Raw genomic sequence first — 24709 nt, 5'->3', positions numbered from 1 at the left:
GATTGCAGGGAGGTGCAGGAAAGATGGGTAGGCCCAACTGACTCCAAAGTCCAGGAAATCAAAGGAAGGAATCCAGACCACAAGAGCAAGGCCAGCAGACTGGTGGCCCCTGGCCTGGCTTGGACCTCTGCTGTGGTGTGGGCAGGAAGGCATCCACAGATGTGCTCCCAGCCTGGGGACAAAGGCTTGCAGGTGTTGGTGGGCTCTGTGTGCAGTCCAGACCACACTGACACATTCATGGTGAGGCAGGGAAATCATGAGCCATTCCTGGTCCCTTCTGTTTTCCAACCTCACATGCTGAGAGGACAAAGAATTTCTCAAGGCTCCAACATTACAGCCACTGATAAAGCAAGTTCGTTTTGTGCCTCATCAGGAGTAAGGTTGCGATCAAGATCCAAAATGGTCTAAAGAAGTTTCTGTGGCATTTACAATTAGTAGGAATAGGTAGATCATTCAGTAAATGATGCTAGAACAATTGACTATCTATTTAGAAAAAAATTAAGTTAGAGTCCCACCTTAAAATCACGCACAAAAATAAATCTAATAATTGGTAATTAATTTTAAAAGTTCCCACAAAGAAAAGCCTAGGTCCCGATGACTTCACTGATGAATTCTACCAAACATTCAAAGAAGAATTAATACTAATCTTTCACAAAGTCTCCCCAAAAATAGAATAAGGAATATTTTCTCATTCTATGAGAAGACAACCCACAGAATGGGAGAAATATTTGCAAATCATATATCTGATAAGGGATTTGTACCTAGAATACATAAAGAACTCTCACAACTCAATAACAAAAAGACAATCCAACTTAAAAATGGGCAAAAGATCTGGGTAGACATTTCTTCAGTGAAGATATACAATATACACATGAAAATATCTCAACATCATTAGGGAAATGGAAATCAAAATCACAATGAGACACCAGTTCATACTTAGGATGACTATAATGGGAAAAAAAAACCCAGGCAATAAAAAGTATTGGCAAAGATGTGGAAAAATTGGAACCCTCATACATTGTTGGTGGTAATATAAAATGGTACAGTCACTGTGGAAAAGAATTTGGCAGTTTCTCAAAAAATTAAACATAGAGTTACCATATCACCCAGCAGTTCCACTCCTAGGTATATACCCAAGAGAACCAAAAACATACTTCCACACAAAGACCACATGTTAATGTATGTGGCAGCATCATTCGTAATAGCAAAAGTGAAAACAAATTAAATGTCTACCAAATGATGAATGGATAAACAAATTGTGGTGTATCTATACAATGGAACATTATTTGGCAAAAAAAGAAATGAAGTACTGATACATGCTACAGTATGGATGAACCTTGAAAACATTATGCATTGAAACATTATCAGTGGTTGCAGGGGAATGGAGAGGAGGTGGAGATTGGGGAGTGACTGCTAATGGGACACGGTTTCTTTAGGAGACATAAAATGTTCTGAAATTAGAGCGTTGTGATGGTTGCACAACCCTGTGAATATAATAAAAAGCATTTCATTATGCACTTTAAGAAAAGGTGAATTGTATGTTATGCAAATTATATCAAAATTAAGCTGATAAATAATCTGAGGTGGATTGAATATATAAATGTAAAATAACCCTTAAAAATAAAAGAAAATATAGAAGACTGGATCAATACTTTTGGTGTGGGGAAGGCCATTCTAAGTATGATACAGAACTAGGAATACATAAAGGACAATATTGACAGATTGAGCACATTGGAATAAATAATCTTCAATGTAGAAAGACACTATAAAATTTAAATATATATATATATATATGAATAACTTTTGCAACATGAGAAACAAATATATTTAGAGAATAGTCTTTAAAATCATTAGGAAAAAGATGAACTCCCCAGTAACATGCAGTGCCGGCCAGAGTGTGGGGAAAGGGGCACTCGTGTGGAGAAACAGTGAGTGTAAATTAGTGCGGCCAACTGGAGGGCAATTTGGTGTCCAGGAGTGACCTGAAAAACCTTTTCAATGGGTACGGCACAGTCTAAGTGAGAAGCACCAGCTGAGAATAACCAGCCTCCCACACTGAGGCAGACAGGCTGAAAGTCAGCCCTGGGGAATTTTTGAAATGTTCAGCATAAGCAGAATTTTGTCCCAGCATTTCTACTTCTAGGATTGTATCCTCAGAAATGTTTCAAAGGCACACAAAGAATGTTTACTACAGCTGTGTCTGTAGTAGTAAACAATTAATGTCCATTCATAGGAAATTGGTTATATAAACGATTGTATCCTCACCATCAGATACTATGCAGCCATTAAAAAAATAACATAACTCAATCACTGCTGACATAGAAAGATGCTTGAAATGCATTGCTAGAGGAAAAAACGTAAGTTACAGACAGTATGTATAACGTGATCCCAATTTTGAAAAAATAATGGTATAGATGTTTGTATATGCACAGAAAAAATTCTGGATAAATGCACAATGAACTGTTAATGGTAGTTACCTGTGAGGATTGAATATTTGGAGGGGAGAGAGTATGGGGGGGAAGGAAATTATTTTATATACCTTTGAATTATTTTTATACTTTGGTAAATATGGAAAAATAAAGTAATTACCTTAGGAGAAAATAAGGAAGGAAGCAGAGAAGGTGAGAGGGAAGGTACAATATATGAATAGTAATTAACAGTGGTTATACCTAGGTGATGGAGTTTTGGGGAATTCTCCCCATTTGCTTATCTGCATTTTCTCATTTTTCAATGAGTTTTATTAGTTGTTTAAAAAACAGAAATAGAAGAACATCCTCATGCATTTCTGCTTACCAGTTGAACAGACTGGTGATGTGGGTGCAAAAGGAGATAGTTTCTAAACAATGAAGCCATTTAGAAGATAATGTTAAGAGAGTTGGTGATGGAAACATATATAAAAATGAACTCCTAAGTCACATACTTAGTTATCACGAATGTATCTCTTTGAGACATCAGGACTTCAAAATTTTAATGTATTCTTTGTGAAACATGCACTTGAACTTTGAAAGTTCTATTATGCTAATTGATCGTTATGGACAACAGAACTCAAATGACATCTGTGAGTCCAGATGGTATATAAGGTAGGTAACATTTTAATTTGTTAGAAGTCTTAGAACTCCTTTGTCTTTTCTCCCATTGTGCATGAAGGTAGCTAAATAATTGAGTCAGGTAGGTTCCCTGTCTTAAAGCAATATGGACAAGGAAGTTTATTCCAACAATATGACATGTTTGAAAAACAATCATTTTTTAAACTCTAAAAGTATATTTACATTTGTGTATATATCTATATCTATCTGTCTGTCTGTATATACTATAGGTATACTCTGTAAAGGATACATATGATTATCAGGCATGTATAGTGGGGCTTTCTGAGAGGGAGAGGGAGTAGACAACTGGGGAGAACCAAGCAAAGAAAATAAAATGTACTCAAAATGTGTGAAATTACATTTATGTATTTGTGTTAAAACAAAAATAGATTCAACAAATATTTGAGGATTTACTATATGCAGGCCCTGTTTTAGGTGTTGAGGTACATCAGTGAACAACTCTGACAAAGATCCCTACCCTCATGAAGCTTATATTCCAGAAGATAATAAGCCATAGACATAATGTGTTGGTAAATCATAACTTACACAACTGTGTGTGAAACACACAATGTCTTTCCTTACCCTCACACTACTATCACACTCACGACAGTCTGACACATGTGGGGGATATTTCCAATTCTGCAACGCCAGCTGGGTATCGCATAATTTAACTCAATTCTGACATTGTCGTCCCAGAGATAGCATCAGATCCCATAGGTTAAGGGGATCTGAGTCTGCCCTCCTCTTCAGATGCCAATCACAAGCAGTCAGTCCCAGGTTACCTGCAACTTCTGTCTGACTTGGCTACAAATTGGGGGTTCCCATGACCTTCTCCCCTTTGGATTTAATTATTTGCTGGAACAGCTCATGGAACTCATGGAAACACCTACTTATGCTTACAAGTTTATTATATAATAAAGGATGTGATGAAGGATGCAGATAAACAGCCAAATGAAGAGATACATAAGGTGAAATCTGAGAGGATCCTGAGCACAGGAGTTTCTTCCCCGTGTAGTTGGGTGAGTCACCTTCCCAGTATGTACAGATGTTCATCAACCTGGAAGCTCTCTGAATTCCATACTTTTAGGATTTTTATGGAGGCTTCATCACATAAATACAATCCATCATTAACTCCATTTCCAGCCCTTACCCCATCTCTGGAGAACGGAGAGTAGGGTTGAAAACTTTAAGCTTCTAATCATGGCTTGGTCTTTCTGGTGACCAGCCCCCATCTAGGAGCCCACCAAGGGTCACTTCATTAGAACAAAAGACACTGCTATCACCCAGGAAATTCCAAGGGATTTAGGAACTCTGTGGCAGAACTGGGGTCAAAGACCAAATATTAGAACAAAAGACGCTCCTAGTGGTCTATCACTTAGGAAATTACAAGGATTTTAAAAACTCTGTGTCAGGTACCAGGAGCAGAGACCAACATATATATTTCTATTATCTCACAATGAATAAATATAATTTTAAGAATTATAATGAATGATTATTAAGTGATAGATGTATAAAAATTAAAAGAACATATACACATATTCTAAAATTAAAAATAAGAAATTGCTTTATCAGTAATTTAGTAATTAATACCACCAACAAAAAAGAAATATATTAAATGGTGTGACAGCAGAGAATTTAAGGAAATTTTTATTCTAATAAAAAAGAACTGAAAAGACACCTAAGAATTAGGTGGCCTCAATCTAGTCCTGATTCCACCACTGTCCAAAGCTCAGCTAGTTACTTAATTTCTCTTTCTGTATCCGTAACTTGCAACTGGGGATAATAATACCTGGTCTGCTTGACTTCATTGGGTTATTGTGAAACTCACATGAAGTATAGAAGTACACTCTAAAAATCATCAAACACTATATACAAGTCAAAGAATTGAGACTGATAAAGCTATAGATTGTTCTGATGAACCCAACAAGAGACAAGCCAGTGGAATCAATGCCTGGAGGACTCCAGTGGGTCCAGTTGGAAAAGCATTGCCCTTCAGAATGCTAGAAAGGTGACTAAAATATAAGAGGAAAGAGGTAGTTTATTATACCATGTGTTGCAGGCATACTGGGGACAGCCAGCTAAAAACAATCCCCCACCTGCCTGCCACTCTCCCTTAACTAGGATTGACTTCCGGCAGCACTGTTTCCTCAACACAACACTGCCAGCTGGTCATAGTTAAGTAGAGGTGGGGCAATATGATTTTTTTCCAGAGAAACTTTGACTTAGGAGAAGGGAATAAATAGAGGGATGGACAGCCAGACAGAATTCTGTACAGCTGGAACAGTTACATTTGAAGTTGGCGCTATGAGCAGCCATCTTTGGGCCAGGAAGCCCGGCTGGTGTAGAATGAGGCAGAGTTGAGAAACAGCCTAACCCTCCTCGGGCTGCTGGTGCCCTCCGGCCTGGTTCCGGTTCTTCCTGAGGCCCAGTTCTTGGGCTCCATGAGTCACCCTTGAATCCTGAAAATTTTTCAAAGGTTAGCATGTTTTCTGTTGCCAAGGATCCTTAACTAAACATATAATCTACATCTGGCTCATTTGGCAGGGTTACGATTAACAGGAATAGCGCAGAGGCAGTTAAAAAATAAACCACCTTGCACTGGCTTAACTGGGTCATGAACATATTGTGCAACCCTGACAGGTATAGTCATTCCAACAAAGAGAACAGGATAATAGCAAAGCAGCTGAGTCAGGAGTAAGGCAGTCATTAACCTAAACTGCACCAACATTTGAAAATGCAGTTCAGGAAAATGAACATGCTGGACCAGACATTTTTTGAGAATTTCTAACTGCTCTTGGGACTGCGGCTTAGAGCTTGCTGGTTCTGGAGAGTCACAGCGAAGGAACCCCGAAGTTACACACTCCCTGCTGCAAATCACAGACAAGTTGGAGAACCATGAACACTATAACTTAACCTCAAAACTATTAAGCGAACCCCAGGAATATCAATAGAGCCTCACTGCCCCTGAGTCCCATCAATATAGAAGAATTTAGAAAACAGCAGTCATCATTCATTTCCTTCATGCCTTCATTCATTCAACAAATATTGAGAGCTTATTACGTGCCAAGTACTGTGTTAGGGGCTGGGGATACAGCCGTGAAAAAAAACGATGAAGTCCTTGCCTCAAGGAGCTTATGGTCTAAGTGGAGGGAGAGAGACAATATAAAATCGGGATGTAACATGTTGTTGTATGCGCTGGAGAGAAAAATTAAGCATGGCAGGTGTATAGGAGTGATGGATGTGTGTTATTTTACATACATTGGTCAGGCACAGCCTCTGTGATAAGGTGACATTTGAAAAGAAATTTCTGAGAAGGGAAGGAGAAAGGGATACAGCTCTCTGGGCCAAGAGCTTTCCAGGCAGAAGGAAGAGGTAGTAAACAGCCTAAGGTGGGAGCCAGTGGGAGCCCATGTGGCTGGAGCCACGTGAACTTGAGAAGGAGTGGTGGAGGGGTGCCTCGTAGGCCTTGGTAAAAACTCACATTTACTCTGAGGAAGGGAGTCATTTGAGATTTTGAGTAACTAGAGGAGTGACATGGTCTGACTTATGGTTTAAAAGGATCACTCTGGCTGCTGTATAGAGAATAAACTGTAGGGGATCCAGGGAGACCAGTAAAGAGACTATGACTGGGGCTTCCCTGGTGGCGCAGTGGTTGAGAGTCCGCCTGCCAATGCAGGGGACACGGGTTCGTGTCCTGGTCCGGGAGGATCCCACATGCCGTGGAGCGGCTATGCCCGTGAGCTATGGCCGCTGAGCCTGCGTGTCCAGAGCCTGTGCTCCGCAATGGGAGGGGCCACAACAGTGGGAGGTCCGCGTACCGCAAAAAAAAAAAAAAAAAAAAAAAGAGAGACTATGGCTGTAGTCCAGCAGACAGATGGTGGATTAGATCATGTAGCAACAGTGACGATGGTGAGAAGTGGTCAGATTTTGGATATCACCATAAGGCTCACTGAGGGATTGCATGTGGGTTTTCAGAGAAAGTACAAAATGACTCCTAGGCTTTTGGCTTCCAAATGAAGATGCTTGTCCTCCGGGGGGATGTGGAGCGGGGAGGCAATGCAGACTATTTACATCAAACACAGAAAGTAGACATGAACTCAGTCTAGTCGTTATGGATCTGAGAGCTGCCTGTGCTGAAGCACTTCAGGCCAAGGTCTGGGCTGATGAGGAAGGATCAAAAAATGGAGCCAAGAGCTGGGCAGAGCTGACGAGCAGTATGACTAGAACAGAATGCCATCTGTAAGTCAAGGCTGGATGTTAAGATACTTAGATAAGGGGATGCAATACTGAAAGTAAAGGCAAGGTCAGAGTTCAGAGTTTCAGTCCAGTTTGGGAGGCAAAGGCAATAATTCAAACGGGACAAGAGCAAGGATAATTTATGAAATATGAGAAGGCTTTGAGTACAACATCTCATTTAATCTTTACAACAACCCCAAGAATTAGGTGTCATTAGCCCTATTTTACAAATGAGGAAAATCAAAAGGGTGAATAACCTATACGTGGCTGGTAAGCAGTAGAACACGGTTTTAAGCTTAGTTTGGATCTGACTCTGCAGCATGAGTTTAAGCTTAAAGACTGAGCAATACTGCAAGTTTCAATGTCTCAGTAGGCAGCTGAAGTCATCTCAGAGGTTCAAGTTAGGTGGGTGTGGGAGTAGTAAGCACAAGTGGAAGCAGAGTCCAAGTATACAGACAAATTTGGATCCAAGTTAGAGTTTGAAATCAGGAACCCAGGATCTGACACAGCAACACACTCACCCTACTGCAGCAGCATCAAGAGCTAAGCAAGGCATTGCAGATGCAGATGGCTGTAATGCAAGGTAAGTATTCTGCTTAGCTAGATTTGTTAGATTTGTAACACTGCCACCGTATTATACCAAGGCATCAAGGGTAGCATGCAAATCCAACGGAATTTGATTGTTAGACCTCTGCACTGGAACTGAGAGTGTTCCAACATGGGTAATCAAACGTCTTTTGTGTAAGATACTTGTTACATACTAAGCATTGGAAGAGCTCATAAATATCCTTATCTTTACCTGGTTTATTTAAGGAGCCTGGCCGAGGCATTACAAGGAAAGAGCTTGGTGAGTTCATAATGCCCTTTCAAAGGTAGACAACTTTGGGCTTCCAATACTTTTGTTTCTTTTCTTCCACCAAATGCAGGAACTGAACACACTGAACACAAATTCCATTCTTAATCTGCTTAAAAGGCACATTAATGCACTCAGTCCAATGCAGCTATTATAGAAATAAGAGCTATAAGCAGTATATACTGGTAAAGGCTAATCATCGTGGCTATTACAGTGGGTTAGAATTCAACAAGGTGCTGTCCTGTTCAGAGTTGTCCCAGGTAGGCTGTATTGTTAGGCTCAAGTAATTTGCATCTTCTAAGTTAACAAGGACGTTAGGCCCATAGAGATAAGTGCCGCCCAGTGACAGAGAGTGAGTTAGTGGTGAAAGTGGATCCAGAACTCTGATCTCCCAATTCCCAATTTGTCCTCTTTCTTCTCTATCTAGATTTTAATGAGATAATAGATTTGAATAGTAAGCAATCCTAATATGAACAGGCATACGGTAAAACTACAATTACTAATACTAGATACATGATAAACCCATTTAGGGTAGAGCGTCTACTTGATTTGAATTCAACAGTAAATGGGAACTGAAAAGGCCAAGATTAGGTGAGCAATTCAGTCAGAGAACATGACAACCAGCCTACTAACTAAATGTGCTACACACCACAGCATATGATGGAAAACAGTACTTTTAAATAATTTTGTAAGGAATACTATGCAGAACCTACACTATTTTAACCTAGAAGCAAAGGTGATACCATATTGAATTTTATTTTAAAAAGTTTGATTCATAATGCTCTTTTTACTCCTTAGATGTAGGCCCCAGTATAAATTTATATATAACTGGCTCAGTCTTTATGATACAAACCACCTGTTCCCAAGCTGCAGCAACTGCAGCAGGAAATAAGAAACAAGACTATCTCATCATCATCATCACTGAAGTGGCTGCATAAGGATCCCTAAGGTGTAGTCATGACTTTGTCATGAAGTTGTTTGGCATTAGAAATTCCGATTCCTACTGTAGTTAAAGTAAACTAAACACAGCAAGCCTGGTAAGGTTAACTGAATAGAAAATACCCGGTTTCTTATTTGGGAAGATGTGGATGAATAGGAACTCTCATATGCTCACAGGAATGTAAATCAATATGCTCACTTTTGGACAGCAATATAGCATCTCATAGACTTGAAGATATGCATTCTCTGTGACCCAGCAATTTTACTTCTAGATATATACCCTAAAGACACTCTTATACATGTTTACAAGAATTCTCACTGCAAATGCGTTTGTAGCAGCAACATTTTAAAAACAAGTGTCATTTAAAAAGTGGATAGGACTTCCCTGATGGTCCAGTGGTTAAGAACCCACCTTCCAATGCAGGGGACATGGGTTTGATCCCTGGTTGGGGAACTAAGATGCCCACATGCTCTAGAGCCTGCATGCTGCAACTACTGAGCCCCTGACCCCAAAAGAAGAAAAAAAATGGATACACTGCAACACAGCAATTAAAATGGAATTAGAGATACATATATCAACATAAATTTCAGAGACATGTTGAGTGAAAAACATAAGCTGAAAAAATAGGAATATGCCATGAGATTTTAAAACATGCAATATTTACAAGCATACAAAATCATTAGTAAAAGTGAAACCGTGCACCTCAGAATGGGACTTGAACCCACGTGCTGGGACTGGAGCCCAGCCAAAACTCTGACTGGGACTTGAACCCACACAGCTGGGACTTGAACCCAGCCAAAACCCCCAGTCTTCCAACTGACATCACACACCTGGTTTTAGGACTTAAAGAAACTCAGGTTCTTGATGTCTCATTGCAGAAAGAATTCAGTGAGAGACAAAGTGATAGGTAAGAAGTGGATTTATTTAGAGAGAAACACTCCACAGAATGTGGGCCATTTCAGAAGGTGAGAAAGGCACCAGGGTATGGGGTTGTCAGTTTTTATAGGAGTGGGTAATTTCATAGGCTAATGAGTGGGAGGAGTATTCCACCTATTTCAGGAAGGGGTGGGGATTTCCAGGAATTGGGCCACCTCCCACTTTTTGATCCTTATGGTCAGTCTTGGAACTGTCATGGCACCTGTGGGTGTGCCATTTAGCTTGCTGATGTGTTAGTTAGTGTATACTGAGGCTCAAGGTCTAGTGGAAGTTGACTTGCCACCTTGGACCCATCAGTTTATGTCATGTCCTTGGGCTACGTCATTCTTTCAAAGGTTGTGCCCTGCCCCCTTCCCTCCTGTGTCAAAAGTATAAAACTGTGCATGGGAATGATAAACAAAATTCAGAAAATTGTCTACCTCTGAGGAGGGAGATAGGGAAATGAGATGTGGGAGGGTTAAAGAGAGGGATTCAATTGTATCTGTAGGTGTTTATCTGAAGCAAATGGACATTAGATGAACTGATAAAGCAAGTGGTATTGAAACAGGAGGGAAGGAGGCAAGGCACAACCTTTGAAAGAATGACATAGCCCAAGGATATGACATAAACTGATTAGAACCAAATGGGTCCAAGATGGCAAGTCAACTTCCACTAGACCTTGAGCCTCAGTATACACTAACTGTAACACATCAGCAAGCTAAATGGCACACCCACAGGTGCCATGACAGTTCCAAGACTGACCATAACGATCAAAAAGTGGGCGGTGGGGGCTTCCTTGGTGGCGCAGTGGTTGAGAGTCTGCCTGCCGATGCAGGGGACACGGGTTCGTGCCCTGGTCCAGGAAGATCCCACATGCGCGGAGCGGCTGGGCCCATGAGCCATGGCTGCTGAGCCTGTGCGTCTGGAGCCTGTGCTCTGCAACGGGAGAGGCCACAACAGTGATAGGATAGGATACAGCAAAAAAAAAAAAAAAAAAAAAGTGGGCAGTGGCACAATTCCTGGAAATCCCCACCCCTTCCTGAAATAGCTGGAATACTCCTCCCACTCATTAGCCTATGAAATTACCCACTCCTATAAAAACTGACAACCCCATACCCTGGTGCCTTTCTCACCTTCTGAAATGGCCCACATTCTGTCTGTGGAGTGTTTCTCTCTAAATAAATCCACTTCTTACCTATCACTTTGTCTCTCACTGAATTCTTTCTGCAATGAGACATCAAGAACCTGAGTTTCTTTAAGTCCTAAAACCAGGTGTGTGATGTCAGTTGGAACACTGTGGGTTTTGGCCGGGTTCAAGTCCCAATCAGGGTTTTGGCTGGGTTCGAATCTCGGCAGCATGGGTTCAAGTCCCAATCTGAGGTGCACAGCTTCATATCTATACGTTTTTTTAAAAAAATTTTACAGTTTTCCCACATGCTTGAAATCTTAAATAATAACCAAAAAAGTGTGTGTGTGTGGGGGGGTGTTGCTGTTTCCAAATTAAACCTAATATCTAAGAGTCAGAAATAGCTCTAAAAATTGTGATGTCAAACCAACAGCTGGGACATTCCTCTAAGTTAGAATGAGTCATTTAAAAGGTAAATTATTTTTGGACATAAGCAAAATGACAGAATAGAAACCTCTAGACCTCACTGCCCCATAGAAAAACCGACTTTAACAATATATGGTACAAAAAGCCTTTATGAGTACTCCAGATCCCAGTTAAGAAGTCACAGAACCCCCAGACAATCTCAAAGCCAAGAACAGATGCACTGAAGTGAGTAATTTGAAAAGCAGTTTTGTTTCAACCATGTCAGCCCCTTCCTCAAGCCAGCATCGCTCATGCTTGAGAGGGAAAGCCCACTTTGAAGCTTCTCCTTTGGGAGGGACAGGGAGGACTAGAACAATCAAACCAGGTTTTTGGGGGCTGCCCAAAAGATTGATTGCAGTCTGGCCTGACTCAAAGCACCACTTTGGCTGCCTGGGGGCCGCTGAGAACAAAAGAGAGCTCAGGGAATTGCTGCAGCACCAGAGAACCTGCAGTACCTGGGACAGACATCGGACAAAGCAAGAGACGACAACCTCCTGGAAAAGAAACTTAGCTGGGGGATGAGGGGTTGGGGGGTGTGTAGCAACACACACAAGTAACGAGATTACACAATCCCACAGAAGGTTTGAGAATCTCTAGCTTGGACGATTGGTGAGATTACTCCCCAGTACAAGCCAGTCTGTAAAGATAGGTAGAAGCACCTGTTTTTTCAGATGCAAAAATCAGAACAAAAAATAACACGACACATGAAGAAACACGGAAACATGGCCCAAAGAAATAAATCTCCATATACTGAAAGGAAATGAAATGGAGGTCTATGAATTACCTGACAAATAGTTCAAAATAATCATCTTAAAGAAGCTCAATGACGGGCTTCCCTGGTGGCGCAGTGGTTGAGAGTCCGCCTGCCAATGCAGGGGACACGGGTTCATGCCCTGGTCTGGGAAGATCCCACATGCCGCAGAGCGGCTGGGCCCGTGAGCCATGGCCCCTGAGCCTGCGCGTCCGGAGCCTGTGCTCTGCAATGGGGGAGGCCACAGCAGTGAGAGGCCCGCGTACTGCAAAAAAAAAAAAAAAAAAAGCTCAATGTGCTACAAGAGAACATAGATAACAACACACAAAATCAGGAAAATAATGCTAGAACAAAATAAGGATACAACAAAGATTTAGAAACTATAAATTCACAAGAGGGGCTCAACAACAGACTTGATCAAGCAGAAGAATCAGTGAACTCGAAGACAGTTCATTTGACATTATCAAGTCAGAGAAACAAACAAAAAGAACAAAAGAAGAAAGCCTAAAGGACTTATGAGACAAAAATCAAGTGGACAAATGCATATTACTTAGTAAAAGAAGCCAGTCTGAAAAGGCTACATACTATATGATTTCAATATATAACATCCTGGAAAAGGCAAGACTATGTATGGAGAGTAAAAAGATCAGTGGTTGTATTGGTTTTGGGGCAGGGTGGGAGTGGAGGAATGAGTGGGCAAAACACACAGGATTTTTAGGACAGTGAAACTACTCTATATGATACAATGGTGGACACATTATACATTTGTCCAAACCTACAGTATGTACAGTATCAAAAGTAAACCCTAATTAATGCAAACTATGGACTTAGGCTGATACTGTTGTGTCAAAGTTATGTTCATCAATTATAACAAATGTACCACTCTGGTGGGGGATATTGACAATGGGGGCGCTGTGCATGTGTGGGGACAGTAGGTATATCAGAAATCTCTGTACCTTATGCGTAATTTTGCTGTGAACCTAAAACTTCCCCTAAAAAATAAAGTCCATTAAAAACAAACAAAAAAAGGCTTCAAATCAACAATCTAACTTTACACCTCAAGGAGCTACGGAAAAAAAAAAAAAACTAAACCCAAAGTTATCAGAAGGAAAATTAGAACAGAAATAAATGAAATAGAGAATAGAAAAGATACACAAATTTAACAAATGCTTAGGTAGAGTGAGAGAGTCAACATAAATCAGAAATGAAAGAGACAGAAATTAAAAAGGGATCATATGAGACTATAATGAACAACTGTATGCCAACAAACTGGATAACCTAGAAGAAATGGATAAATCTCTAGAAACATGCAACCTCTAAGAGTGAACTGTGAAGAAATGGAGATTGAATCAATCATCAAAAACCTCCCAACAAGGGGGAAGGGTAAGCTGTGACAAAGCGAAAGAGAGGCATGGACATATATACACCACCAAACGTAAGGTAGATAGATAGTGGGAAGCAGCTGCAGAGCACAGGGAGATCAGCTCGGTGCTTTGTGACCGCCTGGAGGGGTGGGATGGGGAGGGTGGGCGGGAGGGAGATGCATGAGGGAAGGGATGTGGGAACAGATGTATATGTATGACTGAATTCACTTTGTTATAAAGCAGAAAAAAAAAAAAAAAAAACCTCCCAACAGGGCTTCCCTGGTGGCACAGTGGTTGAGAGTCCGCCTGCCAATGCAGGGGACACAGGTTTGTGCCCAAGTCCGGGAAGATCCCACATGCCGTGGAGCAGCTAGGCCCATGAGCCATGGCCGCTGAGCCTGTGCATCGAGAGCCTGTGCTCCGCAACGGGAGAGGCCACAACAGTGAGAGGCCCACGTACCGCAAAAAAAAAAAAAAAACCTCCCAACAAAGAAAAGCCCAGGACCACATGGCTTCACTAGAGAAGTCTACCTAACATTTAAAGAAGAATTAATATCAATCCTTCTCAAACTCTTCCAAAAAACTGACGAGGGAATACTTCCAAACTCATTCTGAGGCCAGCATTATCCTGATGCCAAAATCAGACAAAGATCTAAGAAAATAAAACTACAGACCAATATACCTGATGAATACTGATATAAAAATACTCAAAAAAAAATACTAGCAAACGGAATTCAACAGCACAAAGAATTAACATTATAAACAGGTGGGATTCCTGGAATATAAGAATCAACCAACATATGAAAATCAATGTAATACAACACATTTTCAGGATGAATGACAAACCCCACATGACTATCTCAATTAATATGGAAAAAGCATTTGATAAAAATTCAACACCTTTTCATGATTAAAAAACTCAACAAAATAGGAACAGAGGGAAATTACTTCAACATAATAAAGGCTACATATGAAAATCCACAGCTAACATCATATCCAAGGGTGAAAAACTGAAAGCTTTTCCTCTAAGAGCTTGCCTTTTTAAGGTAACTTGAATATACGTTTAAATTCACAATGATATTCATTGAAATCACTGAATTCATTGAAAATATGTGCATTTTTAAAACCTTTGTGAATCCAGATGAAATTAATAAATAGGTCAGTGGAAAGGTAGAAGTCCAGATATTAAGAGAACTGGCTTTGTACAAAACAGGAATGGAAGACAAAACAGAAAAGTGAGGTTAAAGGAAGAATGGTTATATTTGGATAGGTAAATGGGTAAGTTCTTGAGCAAAGGAAAGACGGTGTATTGTAGAGCAAATACATTTAAAGGAGGTTCCTCCAACTGCATAGCTCAAAGCTTCCACACACATCTTACATAATAAGTTTTGAAATCTATGAAGGGCTTATTCCATTTTAATGTGTGAGGTTAAGTCAACAAGAGATTTTTGTGTGGAGACGAAGAATTTTTTTCTTTTAAGTCTTTTAGCCTAACATAGTTTAAACTGTAGCTATGATTCAAAGATGCTGAAAAGTGGAACTAGATAAGATTCTGCTAGTGGTCTTCATTCTAGCAGGTAATTATTTTCATTACCTAAAGAGTTAAACAAGAGCCATATTTGCCGGCCATGATTTATTTGTCCTTTTTCTTCAAACAGGATACCAAAGATACAGACAGTATTCAATAAAATAAAATAGATGAAACAAATTCTAAGAGACTGCGATGCCACATGCTACATTTAACCTAATTTTATTCATGCTTGCCTTGGGATGGGGAATAGATCATTCAGTAAAAACATACAGTAAAAACAAAATATGTCTTACCATGTACAACTTTTAAACTACAATAATGATGTACCTTAATTACTTCCATGCACACAAGTCTAACATTACAGTTCTTTTTCTTAAAATAAACATAATTAAGACTTCTAGGAGCATTTTATAATAAAGTAATTCCTAATTTTTCTTTGTAGATAGATCAAGCACCTCCAAAATACAAATTCCTATACACAGTGAGCGCTTTACTTAAAATGAATACTTAAGTAAATTAAGTACATGGACAGCCTTAGGATAAGCTGACATTATATATTCAGCTAAGTAGGCAACAAACCATAGTGCCAAATGGAAAAAGTGTATTTGCAAAAAAATTTCAAAAACTACGTTAACTTTTTATAATTAAATACAGAAAATATACTGATTTGCTAAAATAAATAAGATGTGATGTAGTAACACTCCACTATAAAGAATGCATACCAAAACATTTATCAACGGTGAGTGAATCTTATTAAGAATAGTTTACTACAATAAACGCTGGCTAAATAGAAGTGCACATTGTGAAGCACTATGGGTGGTATATGTTTTGCCACATACTTTGTTACCTTGAGGTAGATAACACATGTGTACCAAATTCGGCATTCATTTTCAGTTGCTGCTGGTATCATGTGTTTTTAAGAAATGTGTACAGTATGAAAAACTTGAAAATACTCATGAATGAAAAATGTTTTAGGAAAAAAATAGATATTTTCATGCAATTATGTACAGTCTCACTGTGTAAATTTCAAGGCAAGATTTTTGTTTCCTGTAAAACAGATCATTGTTCTATGAGAGAATGTTTTTTACTTGTCTTAGTGCATTTCTTTTGTCTCCTCCTGCATTGCATTATTTTGCTCTATTCTTTATTTTTGTGTGCAAACGACATGCCAGTTAAAACGAAAACCATCTCACATGTAGAAAAAAAGTCTGGATTTTAAAAACCAAGAAAATATCCTTTCTAAATGACACCATCTGATTCAAGTAAAAAAATGACTTAAACACTAGTAATAAAGAAGACAAAACACATTTCATGAAGAATACAAAAAGAAATGTCTGCTGAGTGTTTTAGTTCAGATGTTTCAGAATGCTGCTGTATGTTTTATGAGGAATCTGAGGGGAAGATTTCATAGCAGAAGGTGTTAATGTGGCCTGTATTGACTTAAGTGGTGACCCAACTGGACTGTGAAACTGTGGGATGCCTATGGATTCAAGCTGCTTGTTAAAGAGGAACTCCCCACTGTTGTTGAGAAATCCTTCCTCATTTCCTCTCTCCCCAAGCTTCCCATCCTCTACCGGCTCAGTTTCTAGCATTTCAGTATCCTCTTTCCTGCTAAAGAACTTGTCCAGGTAACTGGTGTAGGTGTTTTCCTTTTCAATTTGCTCATCCTTCCTTACCTCACAACAAAACTGATTTATGAGAAAACAGTCCTCCCCACCTCCCACAAACTGGCTATCCCAAGAAGACTGGTACAAGGCTTCTAACTGAGCCAAATTGGCCATTCCTTTCTCCTGTTTTTCTCGGCTTACTGACTTGGATATCAAACTTTTCAATTCTAGTTGGGACACTGAGCTATTCAAGTCATTTAATTTGTCAACAACATCAGTAGGCTCATGTTGTGAACTAAGTTGAATAGTTCCTGCAATAAAGGAATCAAAGTCAAATCCCTGATTCTTTTCCCTTTCTTTTTCAGCCAGTTGCTGTGACGCTTCCTCTAGAGCTATCTGGGCTTTAACCAATCCATTCCTTTCACACTTTGACTTGCCTTTCTTATCAGATTTTTCTTTGCTTTGTTCTTTCCAATTGGAAAGATCTATAATAAGCTTGGGTTCATAGTAATGATTAACTTCACTCTCTCTCCAAACTAAGTTATCTAAGTATGATGATGACCTCGTTTTATAGTTACAAGTATGACTACACTCCAGATCACAATATTTGTTTTCATGATGATCTGAGTATTGCCAACAAGGCTCAGTAGAGTAACTGGTGTCAAAAGCAGGATCCTCCAAATACTTTTCACGATCTCCATCCAAATATTTTCGAGGATCGACTTGTACTTCTTCTTCATCAGTGACATCGGACAGAGCTCTTGGGTCAAGCTGAACTTCATCAATATCAAAGTTGTTATGTATAGGCCAATCATGCTCTGAAAACTGACAATCATGGTACCTGAAAAAAATTAATACATTAGTCTTAGTCCAGGTGTATGATTTCATTTTCAAATTCCCTGCGTGCCTTTTAGATCAAAACACTGTGTGTGCTAGGTCTATGAGGGGATAATAAGAGTGTTAAGTCACGAGCCTTCCTCCAGGAATTTATTATTTATAATCTTAACGGATAGGTAAGCTCTGTTACTATATAAAGCAATATGAGGCAATATTTGGTAATTACCAATAAAGTATATAATTATATAAAATGCATATAAACATCTGAGTGGCTGATCTACAGTTCAATTCTAACACAGTTTCACACGCAGAAAAAAATACTTTATGGCCACAAAATGTAGATCTCTAAACTCAATCAGGTGTCATACAGATTTTCACTCTACTGGTAATAAAGCAGATAAGGACTTGATGGAAATCATCACCATGAATAGAAAAAACAAAAAAACCCAACAAGTATCCATGTATACGTTTTACTGAATGTGGTATCCTCTTACTGACACATTACAGTAAGGTGACCACACCATGCTCAAGTAGAGGCAGACCGAGACACACATGAAAACATGGGGGGTTGAGAAGAAGGGCAATAGAAAAGAGATTAGATAACTAATAAGTATGACAGAAAATGTGGAGACTGGAAAACATCTGGGTATGTGAGGAAAGAACTATACACAGATGGTAGAAATGTTCATGTGGAGAAAGAAAATGGTTAGCAGATGTGTGTAAACATACTCTCAAACACCTCAACATTTTAGGAGTAAAAAAAATGCAACAAGTGAACAAACTAATTTCAACATTAACTACTTCTTGTTCCAAAGTAGCATTTAATTTTTCCCATCATGTATATCCTAAGCAGTAATTATTAAATATTTAAATCACATATAGGCTATTCAAAGACAGCAGTAACCAAAGACCATTTCTAAATTTTTAAGACTTTTACATTGCCTTATCACATATAATTTAAAAATAAAACTCACTATATTATGGTTCATTGAAAATAAAATCATTTTCAAAAAAAAATCTTTTTCTAATTTAGAGTCAATTTACCTTTCCCAGTTATAAATGTGACTATGAGTTTCATCCATAAGCAAAATATCATCAACTTCATCTTCAATATGAAAAGGATGACTTGAAATTGGCTCATCCATTGGAAAAGAGTAAATGCTCATGTAAGGATGGGAAAGCGCTTCTTCTGCTGTCAACCGATCCATGGGGCTAAATGTCAAAATTTGTTCCAGGAAATCCAGTGCTGCAAAAGAGAGGAATAAAACACCTTAACTATACTGGAGGTCCACCAACCCATAAAGGACAAAAGGGATTATACAATTAAAAGGTAAGTTAATTTAAGTTTTGTCAGAGAAATAAAACTAACTTTCCTGGTTCACTGATTGAAAAGACACGTGTCCAAGAAACAAAGTAAATATTTGAAATATACCACAATCTCATATTATGGCCAGTCATAAAGAAAAAGGAATATATTAAGTTGAACCATGTGAAACTTTCATTTTTGTCAGTCAAAAACGGTCAAATAACAGCAATTTCATATGGCTCGACCTAATACATAGGTCCTAATTTCAGCTCTGCAACTCACTAGCTTAGCTGAATTACTAGCTATGTGGGACTGGACAGGTTATTTAAACTTGCTGAACTTCAGTTTCTTCATGTGTAGAATGGATATATAGATAGATGTCTTACAAGGTGTAAAAATTAAATGTATAGTGTCTAGTGCTTAATATAAAGCCCTTTCCTCCCCTTATCTCACTGACTAGCTGTTGTACTAATTTGTTGATTTCTGTTTCACATCAATCACACTACAGCATATCACACAATGCACTTGATCATTTTAGGGCTATGGTGGAGCTACCACAAACCCAATTCTTCCCACTCAATCTTTTAGGCCTTCCTAAGCTCCTTACCCAGCCTGAACCACTCTGTCACCAGCCCTCCACCACCACACACTTGTATGCCTTAGGACTGACACCAGTCTTCAACTCTGAATCATTCCTACCTTCCACTTTCTCCATTTCCTAGCCACACAGTGCTGATAAAAACTAGATGCAAAATCACATGTATATCTAGCTTTCTACAAATTCATACATACTGTGGAATTTCAATTTGGCCTTTGCTATTGCTTAGCAATGTTCCTCACCATCTCTTTATGCTATCTATCTTCCCATTAGTCTCAACAGATAAACCTACTTCACATTGATCTCAATCCCTACTTCTTCACTATGGTCTATCACACATCTACTTAACCTTACCTTCTGTCTCAAAGGAAAAGCTAGCTAGCCCTTCCCTCTAAAACTAAGCTGCACTCTAGAAAGGATGCTATTCTCAATTCCCAATCTCTCATTAACATGAAAAGTAGCTGACATTTATATAGCCATTTATATTTTCACTTTTTCTCCACTCCTCTCTATTATATTACCCTAATCTAGGAAGTCATTTCATGATATAACAAGCTGTTGTTCTTGGTTCTCCTGCAAGTCAGTCTTAGGCCAGGGCCCATGTGTCTCAAGGCAAGAGACAATCTGAGGCACAGAGTTATGAATGGTTGACTCAGCATAATCACCATCCTCAGAAGAAAATATATCCAGCTACACAAGAGGAATATACTCTAAAATCCCTACCATTTGGGAACAGCAGATAGCAGGTAGAAAGAGGCAGAGGTAACAAAGAAAGTAGTCAGGCTGATGGACTTCCCTGGTGGTGCAGTGGTTAAGAATCCACCTACCAATACAGGGGACGGGTTCGATCCCTGGTTCGGAAAGATCCCACATGCCGCAGAGCAACTAAGCCCGTGCGCCACAACTACTGAGCCCGTGCTCTAGAGCCCACAAGCCACAACTACTGAGCCCGCATGCCATGACTACTGAAGCCCGTGTGCCTAGAGCCCATGCGCAACAAGAGAAACCATCGCAATGATAAGCCCACACACTGCAAGGAAGAGTAGCCCCTGCTCGCTGCAACTAGAGGAAGCCTGTGCGCAGCAACAAAGACTCAACGCAGGAAGAAAAAAAAAAGAAAGTACTCTGGCTGAGCTGACTACTCAGCTCAGAGGAGAACATAGGAAAAGCACTCTTTGACATAAACCACAGCAAGATCTTTTTAGACCCACCTCCTAGAGTAACGGAAATAAAAACATAAATAAACAAATGGGACTTAATTAAACTTAAATGCTTTTGCACAGCAAAGGAAACCATAAAGAAGACAAAAAGACAACCCTCAGAATGAGAGAAAATATTTGCAAATGAAACAACAAAGGATTAATCTCCAAAATATAAAAATAGCTCATGGAGCTCAATCTCAAAAAAACAAACAATCCAGTTAAAAAATGGGTGGAAGGCCTAAACAGACATTTCACCTAGGAAGACATATAGATGGCCAAGAGACACTTGAAAAGATGCTCAACATCACTAATTATTAGAGAAATGCAAATCAAAACTACAATGAGTTATCACCTCACGCTGGTCAGAATGGCCATTATCAAAAAAGCTAGAAACAATAAATGCTGGAAAGGGTGTGGTGAAAAGGGAACCCTCCTGCACTGTTGGTGGGAATATAAATTGATACAACCACTATGGAAAACAGTATGGAGGTTCCCCAAAAAACTAAAAATAGAACTACCATATGACCCAACAATCCCACTACTGGGCATATACCAAGAAAACCATAATTCAAAAAGAGACATGTACCACAATGTTCACTGCAGCTCTATTTACAATAGCCAGGACATGGAACCAACCTAAATGTCCATCGAAAGATGAATGGATAAATAAGATATGGCATATATATCCAGTGGAATATTACTCAGCCATCAAAAGAAATGAAATGAGTTATTTGTAGTGAGGTGGATGGACCTAGAGTCTGTCATACAGAGTGAAGTAAGTCAGAAAGAGAAAAACAAGTACCGTGTACTAACGCATATATGTGGAATCTAAGAAAGAAAAAAAATGGTACTGATAAACCTAGTTGCAGGGCAGGAATAAACAGGTAGATATAGAGAATGGACTTGACATGGGGTGGGAGGGCAAAGCTGGGGCAAAGTGAGAGTAGCATTGATATATATACACTACAGAATATAAAATGGTTGGCTGGTGGGAAGCAGCAGCATAGCACAGGGAGATCAGCTCGGTGCTTTGCGATGACCTAGAGGGGTGGGATAGGAAGGATGGGAGGGAGCTTCAATAGGGAGGGGATATGGGGACATGTGTTATGCATATGGTTGATTCACTTTGGTGTGCAACAGAAACTAACACAATATTATGAAGCAATTATACTCCAATAAAGATCTATTAAAAAAAAAAAGAAAGAAGTGGTAAACTATAGAGAAAGGGAGGATGAAAGGTAAGAATGGAGGGAAATTTAAAAGATTGGGTATTCATCTAACGACACTAATGGGAACAGGGTTCCTAGTAGTCTTAATGGGTTAATTCACATGTACTTAATCTTATTTGCTTTTTCCCTCTGATGATCATGAACAGAACGTGAGAAAAGCTTAAGATGTTTAGGAAACTATATATCCTTATCTTTATGATTCATGAAAGAACTATTACAATCCTGGCATTGATGTAGCTAAATACAGTATGACAATTCTTAAAGATATGAGACACAATCAACTTTTAAGAAAGATGTTTTTCATGTCTAATGCTCTTCTTTTAAAGAATGTTATCTTATTACAGATAACTATTACAGGAGTTAGACTTTTGTATCTTATTTATATCAACAAACCCTAAAGATAGGTCTTATTTTGAGATATGAAATTAATTACTTTAGTGGTCAAGTTTTGATTCTCCCCAAGTTCCTACTATTTTCAAGTTTGCACAAACTCTCACATTTAGCACCTAATACTACTAACAGTGACCCATCAACTTTTATGTAGGAAGTTTGCTCATATGGAGTTTTGATCTTTCCTCCTTCTCTTCCTTGTTCTGAAACCTCTGCTTTCCCTGACTCAATTCCCTCTTTCATATCTAAATCACATTTATATTCATACTCACACTTACGTACCATATAACCCTCACAGAACCCCATTCCAGCTTAGTGAGAGTCAGTGATTAATATGTTCACCTAGCGTAGACAATTAGAGGTGTAAGCTGGAAAAGTAGATGGAGTTAGAACCAGGAGAGAGGGGTTACTTTCTGGAATCTAGAAAATTATTCAGAGCAAAGAAACAGATCCCAGCCTAAGTGCCAGGCCAAAAAAGGGAAAGCCAGAGCTGAAGTTTTAGGTATACCTTAAAGTGTCTAAAGATTACTTGAGAGAATGCTACATATCTAAGGATAAAAAGCTAAAGCTTCCCTACACAAATCCTGCTTACACACAAACACACCATTACATGATGGCTACTCTTCAGTCACAATACCTTCTCGACTAATTCCCGGAAGCAGCTGAGTTAAAGGTTTGTGTGGCTCAGTCATGTCATTTCTAATGTAAACTGGAATTACGCTGAGAAGCTCCTGACGATCTTCCTCATGTACGACAGGAATAGATTCTAAAATCAGCTGCATCTGTTCAAGTTCATGTGCACCTGAGATCAAAAAAACACCAAATACAACAGGAATAAACACACTGTTTACTTATTGGCAATAAACATTCTAAAGCTATAGGAAAGTAACTTAAATATTGTAATGAACACTGGGGGGAAAATGGTTTTAACTTAATTATTAATCAGCAGATTTCACTGCATTGAATATCATCATCAACCTGCTCAAAAAGCATATCTATTTCAACTACTGCTCACTGATATGTTTAGTTTTAGCTGCTTTGTTTCCATAAGAAACTGACTTGAAGTCTGGCCTCATATTAAGGTATCAAAAAGTAGTGAAAAAAGCAATGAATTGCGATTTAAAGACCTAGATTCTAGTCCTAACTGTACCACTAATTAACTCACTGTAACTCTGAGAATACTTAACACGGTGATGACTTAATTTCACTATCAATAAAATAGAGGCCTGGACTAGATTTGGGAAACAAAAAGTTTTGTAGTTATATATTAGGCTCAGTTAACATTTCAGGACCACTATTAAAGAAATAAAAGGGGAAACACTTCAGGCTAAATGGGCAACTAAAATTTAAAAATAACCATTCATTTGCTTTTCCACTTATTTCTAGAAATTCATTCAACATTCAAAATTTTTCTTGAGTGCCTACAATGAGCAAGCCACTTTAGAATACATCTGTGAAACAAAACTGAGCAAGTTCCTGCTTTCATGAAGCTCACAATCTAATGGAGGAAGACAGATAATAACTCTGTAAACATTCACATCAAACGGTGACAAATGCTATGAAGAAAAATAGAGTAAGCTAAGGGGGACAGAAGCACTGTTGGGGGTAGGGTTAATTTATATTAAGAACCAAGGATGACCAAGGAAGGCCTCACTGAGAAGCTGAAAATTAAGGAAGTTAGGGAACACACCATACATTCATATGGAGGAAAGGAGTTCCAGGAAGATGAGAAAAGGCCCAAAGGCCTACAGGAGACAGTGGGCTTGGGATGTCCAAGAAACAACAATTAGGCAAGTGTAGCTGAAGTAGAGTGGCTCGGGGGGAAGTGACAGGAGATGAGGTCAGTGGTACCAGAACACAAAGAGTTTACTTTATCCTGAATTTGATAAGATGCCATTATAGAGTTTTGAACAGAGAAATGACATGAGCTATGTTTTCAGAGAACTACTACACTGCTATATGGTAACTAGACCACAGACAGCAAAGGTTAAAGCAGGAAAGCCAGTCAGGAGGTCATGCATTAGACCAGGAGAGGCAAAATGGTTTACTAAACTGGCAGGAGGTGGGTAGTGATAGAGATACTAACAAGCAGTTAGATTCAAGACATATTTTGAAGGAAGAGCCTGCAAGATCTGTGCTGAGAGAAGTGAAGGATGATACCAAGATTTTGGCCTGAGCAACTAAGAAGTGGGTCTGGTTTACTAAGATGAGGAAGAGAGCAGAAAGACAAAGTATGAGGGAGAAATATCAGGAGGTCAGTTTTGGATAGGTTA

General features: G+C 39.1%; 1 protein-coding gene across 5 annotated transcripts in view; it reads right to left on the bottom strand.

Annotated features, from left to right (window-relative positions):
* Nucleotides 1-15354: 15354 nt before the first annotated feature.
* MAPK6 (mitogen-activated protein kinase 6) overlaps nucleotides 15355-24709 on the bottom strand; it is a 34373-nt gene continuing 25018 nt past the window's right edge. For all 5 annotated transcript variants that reach the window (XM_082618346.1, XM_082618345.1, XM_082618344.1 and 2 more), the window contains 3 exons: nucleotides 23074-23238; nucleotides 18756-18957; nucleotides 15355-17715 (listed from right to left, as the gene is read on the bottom strand). In XM_082618346.1, coding sequence (XP_082474472.1) covers nucleotides 16614-17715; nucleotides 18756-18957; nucleotides 23074-23238 — 1469 coding nt within the window. In that variant the 3' untranslated portion in view covers nucleotides 15355-16613. The remainder of the gene's footprint in view (nucleotides 17716-18755; nucleotides 18958-23073; nucleotides 23239-24709) is intronic.

Source organism: Mesoplodon mirus (assembly GCF_964341445.2).
Source record: "Mesoplodon mirus genome assembly, chromosome: 4".
NCBI lineage: Eukaryota > Metazoa > Chordata > Mammalia > Artiodactyla > Ziphiidae > Mesoplodon > Mesoplodon mirus.
This window is presented reverse-complemented; position numbering and strand designations above follow the sequence as displayed.